This window comes from Asparagus officinalis, chromosome 7, assembly GCF_001876935.1.
Source record: "Asparagus officinalis chromosome 7, Aspof.V1, whole genome shotgun sequence".
NCBI classification, from domain to species: Eukaryota; Viridiplantae; Streptophyta; class Magnoliopsida; order Asparagales; family Asparagaceae; genus Asparagus; species Asparagus officinalis.
This window is the reverse complement of record NC_033800.1, coordinates 109,968,409-109,984,500: the sequence shown is the minus strand read 5'-3', so window position 1 is coordinate 109,984,500 and position 16,092 is coordinate 109,968,409. Positions and strand designations below refer to the sequence as shown.

The window sequence follows — 16,092 nt, the reverse complement described above, 5'->3', positions numbered from 1 at the left end:
GATCCGGATGTGAAACCTGTTAAACAACAACAACATCGGTTCCGTCCAAAGATCATGGAAGCAATTAAATCAGAAGTTAAAAAGCTTATCGATTCAGGCTCAGGCTTCATCAGAGAGGAACATCATGCTGACTGGGTCGCTAACAATGTCCCTGTAACTAAGAAAAATGGGAAAGTCAATATTTGCATTGACTTCCATGACTTAAATGCCGCATGTCCGAAGGATGAGTTCCCCCTTCCCATCACGGACGTCATAATTGACAATACTTGTGGGTATGAGAGGATGTCTTTCATGGATGGATTCTCAGGGTATAATCAGATCAAAATGCACCCTAAAGATGAAAAGCACACAACTTTCAAAACACTACTGGGGGTGTACTGTTATACAGTAATGCCGTTTGGACTGAAGAATGCTGGTGCAACCTACCAGCGTGCTATGAGCACGATGTTCCATGAACATCTTTGAAAGAAGGTAGAGTGCTACGTAGATGATATCGTAGTGAAGAACCAGAAGAAAGGCGACCATCTCTTAGACTTGGAGATGATGTTTGACATCATGCGAGTACATCAACTGAAGATGAACCCTACCAAATCTTTCCTAGGGGTATCCAATGTAAATTCCTTGGATTCATAGTCACCTCTAAAGGTATTTCCCTCGATCCAGAAAAGGTTCTGGCTATCCAAGAAATGCAGTCTCCAAAGAATATTAATGAACTCAGAGGCCTGCAGAGCAGATTGGCTTATATCCAAAGATTCATATCAAACCTCTCAGGACACTGCCAGCCCTTCACCAAGTTAATGAAGAAAGGGGTCTCTTTTGTTTGGGATGGATATTGCCAAAAGGCATTTGAGGAAATCACGCAATATCTCTCTCAGCCGCCCATTTTAGTAGCCCCGGTGATAGGAAAACCATTCTTGTTATATGTGAGGGCCATCGAACATTCTCTGGGAGCTTTATTAGCTTAGAACAATGATGAGGGCCATGAGCAGGCTATTTACTACCTCAGTAGGAATATGATTGGAGTTGAACACCGGTACAATCCAATGGAAAAAGAATGTTTTGCCTTGGTTTTCGCCATTCAAGAAATGCGGCATTATTTAGTGGGACAGACTATTCACGTTATCTCCAAAGTGAACCCTTTGAGAGTTCTTATGACAAAGCCTTCTTCCCTAAATTGTCATCTTGTAAAGTGGGCGATACTTCTGTCGCAGTATTCAATACATTTCATGCCTCAGAAGGCTGTTAAAGGCCAAGCCTTGACAGACTTATTAGCTGACCATCCGGTGCCTGATTCTTCCAGATTATATGAAGACTTACCAGACGAAGTTGTAGAGGCTTACGTAACTCAAGGAGTCATGCAAGTGTGGAAGTTATTCTTCGACAGTGAATCTAGAGCAAGTCCTGATGGAGGAATCATAGCCAGTGTGGGGGTTGTGCTCGTATCCGCAACTAGTCAGGTGATCCCAAGAGGATTTTCCTTATTCAAGCCATACACTATCAATGTAACGGAGTATAATGCTTTGCTACTAGGAATGCAGCAGGCCGAGGAGCTCAACATCCAATACCTTGAAGCCTACTGTGATTCTCAACTCATCGTAAATGAAGTTCAAGGAGAATATGAAGTGTATAATGAGGATTTGGTCCTATACCACTTTGCAGCACTAAAGTTAGCTTAAAAATTTGAGGGCTTCTTTATCGGACACATTCCACGAGCCCGTAACGCCTATGAAGATGCCTTATATTCGTTAGCAACTTCACTAGCATTACCTCCAAAGGCAAAAACAAAGATACTCGTGGCAAACTATGATTTGTATCACCCCAAGTTCCCTCTAAGAAATTGCTCAGAAGAGGGCACAAGTCTAGACCTAAGAGATTGGTGATTCCCATTCATTGACTATGTGTTACACGATATATTACCCGATGATTCTAAAGAAGCGGCCACCGTCAAACGGAAGGCCCTTTGATTCTATTATGATGTGGTTTCTCAAACTTTGTATCGAAAATCACATGATAGAATTTTGCTTCACTGCCTTTCCAAGAAAGAGGCATAAGAAGCTCTCAGAGAAGCTTACGACGAAATGTGCGGAGCTCATCAACCCAGAGCTAAACTAGGGGATAGACTCCGCAGGCTCGGCTATTATTGGCCTTAAATGATCGTTGATGCCATCAATTATGCTAAAAGTGTCATGTGTGCCAGGTCCACAGCGATTTCATTCATCAAGCACAAGGGAATCTGCATCCAACATCTCCGTCTTGGCCATTCAAGATATGGGGAATGGATATTGTTGGAACCATTTTTCCTCTAATATCCAAAGGGCATCGGTTTATCTGGCAATAACCGATTACTTCTCTAAATGGAAAGAAGTAGTTCCTTTGAAAGAAGTCAAGGCTTCGGACGTGATGAAATTCATCAAACACCATGTCGTCTACCGTTTTGGCGTACCAAGGTGAATAGTTCATGACAATGGAGCCCAATTTGTCAGCTATAGCTTTCAGAGATTTTGCAATAAGTTTAGAATCTAAAGCGTTGCGTCAACAACATATTATTCGCCAGCTAATAGCCTTGTGGAAGCTTTTAACAAGACAATCGTAAAGCTTCTCAAGAAGTTCGTATCCAAAAGCCAACGCGACTGGGACGAACGACTCGGCGAATGTCTATGGGCCTACCGCACCACGGTGAGGACCCAGACAAAAGCTACTACCTTCTCTTTGGTGTATGGCTGTGAGGTTGTACTACAATTAGAAATTTAGATCTCATCCCTGAGAGTTTCCATTGCGACCGAGATGAAAGATGAGAATCGTTATCAACTACGCCTTCAAGAACTGGAAGCGTTGGATGATAAGCGACTTCATGCTCAACAACAGATCGAGTTATATCAAGCTCGAATCTCCAAAGCCTACAACAAAAAGGTCAAAGAAAGGATCTTTAAGAAAGACGATCTCATCTTAGTAAGCAGACGACCCATGGTCATGACGTACAAAACGAAAAGGAAGTTCAATCCCAAATGGGAAGGACCATTCGTGGTAGAGTCAGTCTACTCGAATGGCGCCTACCGTCTCATCAATCAAAAAGGTGATAGCCTCATGATGCAAATCAACAAGAAATTTTTTAAGAAATATTACCCATAGAGAATCATGGGACCCCCTTTCCTCCCCCCAGCTGAGTCTAAAAAGAGAAACTAAACTCACTTAGACTGGGGGTTGGTTGCTTGGAATCCACTTGATTAAGAGTAATAAATCTTTCACATCGTTAAGTTAACATTACACTTCTGATGCTCATCATCTCCATAGAGCATAACTTTATTTTGTTTCATTTTTAATATGACAATCTTCTCTAATGACAAAATTCCTGTGACGTTAATACTACACCTCTGACAATAAAATTATTAATTCTCTCCAATTGGATGATAGGTCCATAAAGTTGTTCAAATCACAACAAAATTCCTGTCATGTTAACACTACACCTCTGACAGATAACTTATCAATTCTCTCCAATAGGATGATAGGTCCATAAAGTTATTCAAATCACAATAAAATTCCTGTCATGTTAACACTACACCTCTGACAGTCAACATATCAATCCTCTCCAATAGGATGATAGGTCCACAAAGTTGTTCAAATCACAACAAAATTCCTGTCATGTTAACGCTACACCTCTGACAGTTAACTTATCAATCCTCTCCAATAGGATGATAGGTCCACAAAGTTGTTCAAATCATAACAAAATTCCTATCATGTTAACACTATACCTCTGACAGACAACTTATCAATCCTCTCCAATAGGATGATAGGTACACAAAGTTGTTCAAATCATAGCGAAATTCCTATCATGTTAACACTACACCTCTGACAATCAACTCATCAATCATCTCCAATAGGATGATAGGTCAACAATGTTATTCAAATCACAAAATGTTCCTGTCATATTAACACTACACCTCTGACATACAACTTATCAATCCTCTCCATTAGGATGATAGGTCCACAAAGTTATTTAAATCACAACAAAATTCCTATCATGTTAACACTATACCTCTGACAATCAACTTATCAATCCTCTCTAATAGGATGATAGGTCCATAAAGTTGTTCAAATCATAACAAAATTCCTATCATGTTAATACTATACCTCTGACAGACAACTTCTCAATCCTCTCCAATAGGATGATAGGTCCACAAAGTTTTTTAAATCACAACAAAATTCCTGTCATGTTAACGCTACATCTCTGACAATCAACTTATTAATTATCTCCAATAGAATGATAGGTCCACAAAGTTGTTCAAATCACAACAAAACTCCTGTCATGTTAATATTACACCTCTGACAATCAACTTATTAATCATTTTCAATAGGGTGATAGGTCCTCAATATTGCTTAAATCCCAATCTCCCCCAGCGAGACGCTAAGTTTTTAAAATCTTGCTCAAATCATAAGTACAAACCCATCAAGTTAATATCACACCTCTGACAACCAAATCAGTTTATCGACTCTCTTCAAAAGAACGATAGACCTATAAAATACTGTTAGGTTACCATCACACCTCTAACAGTCAAACCCCAATGAACTTGTTAGGTCCATAGCAAGTCTTCATTATAGAATCCCCAACGGATCTGAGATTTTCTGGAGTTATCCTAGTGATAATGAAGAAATTTTTTGAATTTCACTCTAAGTGAAAATTCATGCGAAGTTAATACTATACCTCTGGCACTTTTAATTTTCTTTTAGTGTTCCAAATGAAAACATAACACAGGAAGAAGCAGTGGAAAACTCTATGTATTTGGTATCATAGCACTAAGTCTAAGAGAGTTCATTATTTTAACACAACGTTATATGTGGAACGGACTTAGACAATCCACATGCTAGCCCGACTCAAACGGTAGTCGGTAAAAGCTTATCAAATCCGTTGATAGCTGAGGGTTTACCAAAAATCCTATTGTATGCAGAATCATGAAAATCATTTTAGGATCTAAAGTATTCCGAAAACTCGTTCCAGTGAACCGCGAACTTTCAAGAACTTTGGAGGGGGTTCTGTAGGCTGTCTAAAAATTAGTGTAGATAGTCGATCACCACAAAACAATAGATGATGAAAGATACAATCTGACATCCTTCACATCAACAAGCGGAAGTTATAATCTGACGACCTTCGCAACAGTCGATGAAAGTTATAATGTGAATACTTTCACAACAACATGCGAGAGTTACAAATTGACGACTCTCACATTCCACAGGGGACAAGTGTAAAGATTACAAGATGACAATCTACACAAAAGTCAAAGAAAAGAGATTACAATTGACGATCTCTACAAACCCAAACGTGGAAACCCTCTTCCGTGTCCCAGAAGCTCAAACGCAGATGTCACCCTACACTTCCAAGGAAAAATGCAGAGGTCATCCCGTATTGCCAAACTCAAACGCAGAGGTCACGTCATGTTGCCAAGCTCAAACTCAGAGGTCGCCCTGCACTTCCAGATCTCAAACGCAGAGGTCGTCCTGCGTTGCCAAGCTCAAACGCAGATGTCGCCATGCGTTCCAGATCCCAAACACAAGGGTCGCCTCGTGTTGCCAAGCTTAAACGCAGAGGTCGCCAGACGCAGAGTTCACCAGACGCAGAGTTCACCCGCATTTTCTCTCCAGAACGCGACCCTTGCGTTTTTTACTCAAGAACGGTTTTCAGAACTGTCCCATTAAGTTATGGGCACAGTTAAGGGCCAGTTAAGGGGTACCTTACCTCTTGATTGCCCTATATATAGGGCTGGATCTCCAGCAAATAAAAACCCCCTAGAAAATAGAGGCAAAAAGGAGGCTAAAAAAAAAGGAGAAAAAGGGGGCCAAAAATAAGAAGAAAAGAGAGGGAAAAAAGAGAAGAAGAGGGGCTTCTTGGACAGGCTTCTTGGACAGGCTTCTTGGACCATTCTTGGAGCTCTTGGCTTTCTCTTTAAAGCCATTTGGGTTAGTTCTCTTGGAGGTTCATCTATTCTCTAAAATCAACCCCTCTTGGGGATTCAAACTCTGCTAGAGTTATCAACTCTCTTACAGAGAGTTTCTAACTTGTTCAAACAAGATTCATTCAAACTCGCCTAGAGTTCTCAACTCTCTTACAGAGAGTTTCCAACTTGTTCAAACAAGTTTACCCAAACTCGTGTGGAGTTCCGAATTTGTCTTGCAAGTTCTAACACTCTTACAGAGAGTTCTCAAAACTCGGCTGGAGTTATAAACTTGCCTCGTAAGTTCTCTCAAAGCATCAAGTCAAGGAGAGAAGACCAACAGCCCACGAAGTTGAAGTATTCGGACTGTTAACGAGATACAAGATTCAAACTCCCATCGCCACGAAGAAAGAACTAAGTTTTAAACAAAGGAAGGATTTCATCCTTCCCACTTTTGTAAATCGGGGAACCGATAAAGAGAATTATAGTTTCTTTTTCTAAGTCAGTTAGAAAGATGTTATATTGAGAGGATTGTAGTCATTCTTTTTCTAAGTCAGTTAGAGAGAATAATACAGATTTAATTCTCGAGTTTCTCACAATTTCCCATGCGTACACTGACACTGAATTTTTGCTGGGACAGAAAGGCATTTCCATTGAGCTTGAGGGTGTCTACTACCATACCCAGACTAAAAAGGGGGTTGCCGTACCGCTTGATTACTGGCAATTAGCATCCATTTCTGATGACGATGATGAAGATTGCTCGACAGTAGCAATGTCTCAGGTTACAAGCTAGAAGAGCACCAACCTACAATTGTCATGCAATAAGGAAAATTAACGCCATGAAAGACATGCTTGAAAAGCTTCTGTATAATAATAATAAGAAGAAAAGGACGTCGTGGGCTCCCCCGAAGTCCTCAACCAAGAACAAAGAACGGGAACCTACTCCTCCTTAAACAACAGAAGGAGAAGAGAATCCCGAGTCGCCCTTTGATTCGTCATCTAAGTCTTCAGAAGAGGCATCACATTCTGGTAACAATTCACGAAATAAGAGGCTTTATGAGTTCCAAAGACAACTTGATGAAACTCCAAAAATATATGAACAAACTAGGGTTGTCAGACCATATCCGGTTGAATGAGATACAGTCTCCTACCAGGCAAAGTTTAAGCCCATGAGCATAGTCTAGTTTGATGGCAAGAGTTCTCTCTCACAACATATCTACTATTTCTTAGCTCAAGCATGATTTCTTACGGGGAACGATCCTATCCTGACCCGACTGTTGATCGGAACGCTAAAAGGGGTAGCCTTTAAATGGTTCCGCAAGCTGGAACCAGGCTCCATTAAATCTTGGGTTGACATGGGGAAGCTATTCTTGGCCCTCTTCTTTAATGATGACACGGAGGTTTCAATGTCCACTCTGTTAGATGAAAACCAGAGAAAAGATGAGTCCATAAATGACTTCGTGAAGAGGTTTAGAAATCGGTCGCTGCATTACCGTGATCAGGTTTCTGAAAGTACATTGATCGAGATGTACCGTAACAATCTTTTAATCCATATTTTATCTAAGATCGGAGCGGTAGAGACCCGAGTTTGGAGGGAGCTTTTTCGCCAAGGTGAACAAGTAGAGAACATGCTTAAGAGATTGGAAAATAAAGAACCTCAACCTAAGAGAGGAGCTCCAGAGTAGGGTTTGTCCAAGAATCCTTCTCGATCAAAGGGTAAATAAACCATGGTTCTCGAGACTACTCCAGCCTCTAAGCCAGCCCAAAAGCAAAAAGCTACCTCTTTTTAACCACGTTTCAAGAAGCAATATGACTTCAGAGAAGATCAAGTTGTTGCTATCCTCAATACCCTGCTCAAGAACAACAAGATAAAGCTGTCACAGGTAAAGCGGTCTAAGGACGCGGATAAAATAAATGATCCTAACTACTGTACATACCACAGGATCTGTAACAACTGTAATTTTTCGATACGTATTTAAATAATTTTTCTAGTATTTAAAATATTAAATTTTATTTTATTAATATTTTTCCCAATTTTTGGATTTTTCTGAGTTTTCAAAATAAATAAATAAATAAATAAAATATATAGTCTTGTATTTATTAGTTCTGCTAAATATTAATTTATAGTTTAGTGAATTTTTTTAATAATTATTTGGTCACTGACATTATTAATGACCTTGTTATTATTAATGTAAACTTGAGCATAATATAGTAGCATATAAATATAAATATAAAGATATTTGGTTGTTAATAATTTATAAATATAATGTTTATTCTGAATATTATGTAAATTATTTCCGTAATCATTTCTCTCCCCTTAATTTTCTCTCATTTAAATTCTTTCCATAACCCCTCCCTAATCAATTCCCTAATCACTCCTAATCAATCCCATAATCACGTTTAACTCATTCTATTTTTTTCACGTGATTTTCTCTCTCTCTAATAATTCACTCTCTCTCTCTTGTACTCTCTTCTTTTCTCTCTCACACAACCCTCCTCTCTCTCAGATCTCAACTCTCTCTCTCTCTCTCTCTCTCCCTCTACTTCACCACATCAGCACCATAGACACCATCTCTAACAACGCTTCACCGCCGCCCACGTCTCACCTCCACCAGCACTGCCCGACACTGATAGCCTCCGCGCCCGCTTAGCATCCTCAACCACCGCCTAAGCTCAGTCGCCACAACCCTTTGTCGCTACCAACTCCATCAGATCAGCCACTACCTAGCTCACCATCGCGCCTCATCTCCACCTCCCCCTTCACTACCGACCCGAGCTCCGAAACGCCAGACCCACAACCCCTCTTCTCGAACTCGACCCTCCGGCGACAGCCATGTCGCCGTCAAACTCTGATGAACGTTGAGCGATCCCTACTGTTCAACCTCCCCGCCTCTCTCATCAGCGCCTCCCCAACGTTTATCCAGACCCGTGTCGACACCTTCATCAGCCTCAACTCAGATCCGCGAGCTTTTCTCCCTCAACCTCCGCCTGAAGCTTTTCCAAACCCGCAACTGCAAGCTCTTCCCCAGCCATCAATGCCGACTAGCCGCCTTCGCCACCCGATCATGTCACCATCAGATCTAGCGCCCCTTGCCACGCTGACCATGTCACAACCGCCCACAGCTCCTCCTTGCAACCCAAGCTCCTCCAAACTCAGTCGTCGCCGCTCATCCTGCATCTCCCCGCGTCCGCAGATCCCTAGAGTAGCAAGCCCCGATCGTCAACACCACCTACCCTCTCCCTGCAACCACACGCCATATAGTCAGCAGTCCACCCCTGCCCTATAATTGTTCTGCCTCCCCCGCTGGCCGATAGCTCCACCCTCCCTGACCTCCGACAAACGTCGACGACCCGCAGTCAGCCTCCTCAACTCAGAGTCGCCCCTGCAGCCATGTCGTCGCCTACTTCGGACCCATGATCGACTACACCTGCTTTAGTTCCATCGCACCGCATCCGCAAGCAGTGCCGCCGCCTCGTCCACATGCCCTCAGCCTCGTAGGCAAGATCCTGATATTCTTTGATTCGTCGTTCCAATTTTTAGATATTATGAATTAATTATATGCTTCAATTTGACTGATTTGATTATGTTACTATATGAATATTATGATAATTGTGTGAGCTTGTTGATTATAATATTGATAATGATGTTATGATATGTAATTTAAAGGAATAAGTATTTTATGTAAAAGTGGTTATTTGAGATGTTTTTAAAAGAAATAATATATTTAAAGATTATTTTTAGAATTATTATGATGAGGACATTTCAAAAAAGGGTTGATTTTGAATAATCTTTAAAATAAATAATTTAAATTATTTTATTTTGAAAAAGGGTCATTTTGAGTTGTTAAGTTATTTCGGCAAAAGAATTATATTTTTTATAATTATGATGTTTTAAAGGAATTTATTTGCAAAAAGGATTATTTATTTTGGATTTTAGATTAATTTATGATTTTGTGTCTGTAGTTGTAGACTGCGACATTTCATGTGAAAAACGATAACGAATTTTAGTTTTCTTTTAATCATAGTTATTTTCAATATTATTTAGATGCGTATAATTTTTATGAGTGGTTTTGAGATTCGGATAACAAGATATTAATGAAACCGGAATGCATGCATATTTTACTATTTATGATTACATTTTATGTTTTACGTTCTATTTTAATGTATTTGCATAGAAGTAGTCATATTATTATTGTTCTTGGTTGTGTTTGAGAACCCTTAGTAGTTCATGACTTAGTGGCCTCGTGCATCATGAACAGACCTAGTGACATGTGTGAGTGTGTTGACTGAGTTTAGGTGGTGAACTAGAGTTTCAGTATGGAATACGACTGTTGATTTAGAAAAACAAGAAGAGTTGGGATGGGAAAGTTAATGTTCATGTGCTTGGATATGACTGTTGATGTATCTTCCAGCTCGCGCCAGTGAATTCGTGTAGTCACTGGGTTGGTTTGTTGGGTTAAAGTGAATTCGTGTTGTCACTTTAGTCTGTGACCTGTTTCGTCACCTGAGGTTTTTCTGAGTTCGGACCAGGCCGAGATCGGATTACGTGTAGTCCTCTGAGCGATTCGTGTGTGGTATTGGATGCGCATAGAGGATTTATGAACAGTCGGTTATCCGGTAATATTACGTTGACTTTGTGTGAGATGTGGACCAGTGAGAATTTAGGATGGCTAGTACTTGACCCGATTACAGTATGCAGTTAGCCTTATGATTATCATATTTTAGTAGTGTTTTCACATATTGATTTTGTTGGATTTCTAGTTACCCTTTCTTTTGTCATTTCTGTTATCGTATCGTTTTCCGCTTGGGTTTTCATTCGTTCTATTTATTTTGTGGGATCTTGCCATGTGCCATGCATGCTGACGTACACCTATTTTCTCTGGTGTACGTCAGACTTAGAGGAAGAACAGGTCCAGCTGGGAGATCACTAGGAGTCAGAGGATTCTCAGCAGAAGTGCATTGCAGACAGAACAGAAGAAGAAGCCAAAGCTTAGTTATTGGTCCTTAGTTTTCTTTTGTACTACTTTCCATTTCTATTTGATCAGTGTATTTTTATATTCTCTAGTATTTCATTCAGATAGTTTTGTATAAGGGCATGTTGACCCAAATATTATGTCTAGGATGATATTTCTTTTATGATATGGATCATTTTGTTCTGAGTTTGTCTATTATATTCTAGCTAACTGTGATCGGGAACCTATGACTTCGTATTGTATTTATTTCTTGACGCTTAGCGTATTAGGTTGAGCAGAAATATTTATTTTTATTTATTCTCCTTAATCTAATATATCACGGGCTTGTTCACGTTCCGATTCCCGGGTATTTTGTGAAGCAGGACGTGACAAGATAGTTCATCATCCTACCTCTAAATGCTATATCCTAAAGGATAAAATTCAGGCCCTTTATGAAGTAGTGGTCCTAAAGAAGGAAACGACACATAAGAAAGTGACTACGAACATGGTCACTCTAAAGTTCGGGAAAGACCTCCTAGAAGTCCTAGCGCCATCAAGGGTCGTGCCCATCCCTTAGGCAGATCTGAGGATCGTCAACACTGATCCTCACCATCAGTGAGAGAAACGTTTGGTACAACAGAGTCTGCCGTCAGGACAAACTATGTGGTTCCGTTCCGATCTCCTCAAAGATGAGCAGTGGACTTCTAAGCCTTGAAAGAAGTCCAAAGGAAAGGTGAAGCTCTGCAACGTTGTGTCTGCAATCCTAGACGATGACAAGGTGGAAGCAACTACCCTCACTAACTCTGATGACGAGAAGACCACATTGGCTACCAGGGCACGAAAAGATTTTGCTAAACAATACCCTCCAATGGCAGAAAGCACTTCGAAGACGATGACATGCTTATCAAGACTACGAAGCATGACCGACGACTGTACTTCACTAGGTACATCGGCTCCGCTAGAGTGGACAGAATCCAAGTGGATTTAGGGTCCGCACTGGGCATCATTCCCCTAAAGCTCATTCATTACTTAGGAATACCTCAAAGACGTTTGTATGCGACAAGCACCATCATCTTTGGTTTTAATGCAACTGGAACCCATCCATTGGGGGAAATTCGCCTCAAATGCTAGCTGGGTGACATAAAGACAGAAGTGACCTACTATATAATTGATACAGAACCTTCCTATAACGTTCTATTGGGTCGGTCATGGACCCATAGCAACTTGATAGTCATATCCACGTTACATCAATGGATGAACTATGTGGGCGATAAGGGTCAAGTGAAGATGGTGTTTGTAGAAAAGCAACCCTTCAAAGGGGTCAAGAACTATTTCACCGACTCTTTGCTTTACCAAGACTATGAATCGGAGGAAGAACCACCAATCGAGGTATCTGAAAGCGGCAACGAGGTGGATAGTGAGTCTGAATACGACGAGGGTCTTATCTTGAACAATATGGAAACCATTGTAATCAGCTATGAATGCCCCAATGTATGTAATGCTGATGAAGCATGCAAAATTGTCCTGGATAAAGATTATGACTTTGCTTACTTGTCATCTATTAGTTCAGAGTCCAGTACTGACGAGTCTAGCGATCCTGTTTTAGGGTTGTATACTAACTCTTCTTTACACTTGCCAGTACATTCGTCGTTTGTAACAAATAAACAAACGATTGAGTCCTCGCGAGCCTTCTTTATTGTACCAGACAAAGATAGTAATCAGGAAGATATAGTTTTGGAATAGTAGATCAGCCTCTGCGTACATTTTGGGATGATTCAGAAGAAGATAAGCCCGTTCTTTAATTCTCGCACTATGGACCAACGCCTCGACGTATGATGGAGAATATGGGTATGACTTCTTCGGCAACAAGGGTTTGAATTTTAGAAAAGGACGAAGAACACTGTTGTGACCCTTCGTTCCCAAAGGAAAGCTCGATGATTATTATCATCAAACCAGGAGAGGTCTAGGTTACGTCTCCCCTTCATCCGAACAATGTTGTGACTCTGGTAAAGAGCTCGAAGAAGTTCGCTCTATAGATTCATCATTAGCATCCTCAATGTAGGATTCAAATGTTAGTATAGGGGCTGTGTTTAAGAATCTCACAGTCAACATAGCTACAACAAACCCCACCGAAATCAGAGAAGACAACCAGGTTCCGGTTTACGATGAAGCATGAGATCGACATGTAAGTGCTCAATAGAGAGGTCGGTTTGAACAACGCGAACCACCCACTGAGGACAAAGTACTTTAGATAAATATGGGGGATGCGGCTAACCCCAAACCCATATTCTATAGCTCTCCCAGATACATAGTGGATTTCTTATATTGTTGCTCATAAATATAGGTCTAAGTTGGTAGAACAAACCACGTAAACTCGATATTCTTTTTCTTGATTGTGAGTATTTTTATCTTTTTGATTGTGGATTAGCTTCTGCGTTGCAGAGATTGTAGAAGGCGGGGAGGTCTAAAATCCCCAAAAGGAGAAATCCTGAAAATGAAGGCAATGATGAAGAAGGTGGAGGACAGGGAGGGGAAGAGGAGAGGAAAGGGAGGAGGTGGAAGGGGCCAATGGTAGAAAGGGAGGAGAAGAGAAAAGAATATAGAGTTTGCAGAAATACTAAAATTGGAGGAGGTAAAGTAAGAAGAGAAGATAGAGAGGAGATAGAAGGGATAATGTGGGGGTAGATGGGAAGAAGGATAGGGGAGGCAAGGAGTTGGGGGAGAGAGGAGGCAAGGAAGAAGGAGGAGAGAGGAGAGGGCTAAAGTGGGCATATTTTAATTTTTATGGGCTGAGTAGTGGCAAATGTGTGACATTGAGAGCATATAAGCAAACTAAGGTGATTCACATCCAAAAAATAAATAAAAAATATAAAGTACAATTTGTGCAAAAGTTAAGACCACTTCTATATAAAATTCTAAATTTTTACGTCTATTAATAATAGTGTTATGTATATTGATTAGAAGTTTTTATCTGTGTCTTGTACAGACTACGCTATAAATGTCACTTTTGTACATAACTTGTAAACTTTTAATGTTAGATGTTATATCTTTAATGGGTGAGGCGACAACAAATGATAAATGGGAGTATTTTAAATAGAAGTAGCTGTGGGGAGAGCCAATTCCATAAAGGGTGGAGAGACGAAAGTGCGAGAACTGGAAACAAAGAAGAGCTTGCGGGAAAGGATGATATAGATGATGAAGAAGAAGAAGAAGAAGAAGGAAGAAAGGTAAGCGAGGATGCAGGTGGTCGAGGAGGAGGAGGAGAGATCAAGGTGGAGGAGGATAGGCAATAGAGAAGAAAGAAGAGAGACGGGAGGGAGAGGAGAGGCTGCAATGAAAGAGGAGCATAGACGATAGATGAGACAAAAGAGAGACCGTAGGAGGAGGAGGAGGAGAGGGAACGGCTGCGAGAAGGAGAAGCAGAGGCAAAGGCAGAGGTGAGGGTGGAGGTGTAGGGGGATAAAAGATGAGAGAGGAGAGAGATGAGGGAAGCTGAAGATAAGACTGATGGTTATCTCTGTAAACATAAGGTCCACGGAGGTTAAAAGTATGATTAAGTAGTCAAAGGAGATGCATGGTGCTTAGATTCTTTATTCAGAGGGCTTGTTATGATTCCAACCATTACCGGAGTTATCGGGGCCAGCTTCCTGTCATTATCCTTAGCTGGAAGCTGGCACAACGAAATTTATTGTTCCTGAAACAGGGCTGACGCAGTTTTCCCTTTCTAACTCATTACGAAATCTTATTAACATACAGGTGCACTGTTTGATTGTAAAATTACAAGTTACCAATTCACGGCATTCATAACATTAGCATCTTTATTCCTATAAAGTTTCCCTTTGATGAGTTTTGCCCAGACCATCAAGCTACTTTAAACCTCACACCCTAAGGAAAAAAAAAAGAAAAAAGAAAAAGAAAAACGAAATACAGAACCATTCTTCGCCAACTACCCTTTTTCTTGATCCTTAACCAGTTGACTTCCAACATATCCCTCAGCACCAAACCAGATAATATATATAGGATATAGTTTCTAGCATTACACCCAAAACATACCATAAACAAAGCCATGGCATCCAACACCTTCGCCTTCCTCTTCTCCATCCTCTCCTTCCTCTCCTTCTTCACCAAAACCTACGTGCAAGCAAGGGAGTACTCGGTCGGCGACAACGGGCGTTGGGACCAAGGAGTCAACTACCTCACATGGTCTCAGAAGTACAACTTTACCGTCGGCGATGTTCTAGGCAAAAGTTCTACTTGCGCCTTTTTAAAATGCTTCCTTCACACAAAAATTTGAATTTCTGATGAGAGTTAATTTGAGGGTTATAATTTAATATTTTAACATTTGCATGTTGAGCGTCCCTATCATAGATCAAATCATAAACAATTTAATGTAGCAATATCTTTTTAGATCTATTTTAGTAACATTTTCTAGTCTTTTCCTGTATCAAAACAGAGAAATCAGAAGTCTTATGATGTTGTAATGACTGTTTCATCCGATGAAGTAACTTGCCTTGTTTGGTTGTAGTTTTCATCTACGTCAAGGGCCAGCACAACGTGTACCAGGTGACCGAGGAAACCTACCGATCGTGCAATTCAAGCTCGGGCGTGAAGGCCATCCATGACAGTGGCAATGATCGAGTGACTCTCACCGAGGCCACTCAATATTGGTTCATATGTGATACTAAAGGCCACTGTAAAGGTGGTATGAGATTTGGTATCATAGTTGAGAACTCAACAGTGGCGAAAATGCCGTCCGCGCCATCCCCAGATGATTTTATGCCTCCAGCTCCGGCGGGAAATGGAGCGGGGAGAGGGAGGAGTTGGTGGGTGTTGGGTGTCTTGTTTGGGCTCTTCTTGGTTGCCTGAGGTGTTTTCATGTCATTAGTGTTACTATCAAAATTGAAATTATTGGTTGCATTGACTTTTGTATTACTTGCTTGGTTTGAGATTTTTGTTTTATTAATGAGGCTAAATTGCACTCAAATACCTAGAAGTCTATATGAGTTTGCGGTGAGATGCAACATTTTTTTTAACATTTAAATACCTTATTGTTTTTAAAATAGGATATTACTATCTTCTGTAAATTAACTACATGCTGGAATACGTCCCTAAATATTCTCATATTACTTTTACATGTTAAAAATTAATATTTTTTTATCATTTGAAGTTGTTTGAATCAATTAAAAAAAATCCATCTTAGAATAGTGAAAATGTGT

At 40.5% G+C, this 16,092-nt stretch overlaps 2 protein-coding genes across 2 annotated transcripts; both read left to right on the top strand.

The window, feature by feature from the left end:
• LOC109847638 lies at positions 1,014-1,676 on the top strand. Its single transcript, XM_020416870.1, has one exon. The coding sequence runs from the start codon at positions 1,014-1,016 to the stop codon at positions 1,674-1,676; it is 663 nt and encodes a 220-aa protein (XP_020272459.1).
• On the top strand, positions 14,748-15,873 carry LOC109850057 (basic blue protein-like). Its single transcript, XM_020419966.1, has 2 exons — positions 14,748-15,117; positions 15,402-15,873. Exons 1-2 carry the CDS (start codon positions 14,943-14,945, stop codon positions 15,740-15,742), a joined length of 516 nt encoding a protein of 171 aa, XP_020275555.1. The 5' UTR covers positions 14,748-14,942; the 3' UTR covers positions 15,743-15,873.

What these genes read in the sequence shown, in the direction of transcription:
- LOC109847638 (XM_020416870.1), top strand. Translation starts at nt 1,014, where the DNA reads ATGATTGGAGTTGAACACCGGTACAATCCAATGGAAAAAGAATGTTTT.
- LOC109850057 (XM_020419966.1), top strand. Translation starts at nt 14,943, where the DNA reads ATGGCATCCAACACCTTCGCCTTCCTCTTCTCCATCCTCTCCTTCCTC. An exon ending in TACCGTCGGCGATGTTCTAG is followed by an intron (nt 15,118 to 15,401) that starts GCAAAAGTTCTA and finishes GTTTGGTTGTAG; the next exon opens with TTTTCATCTACGTCAAGGGC.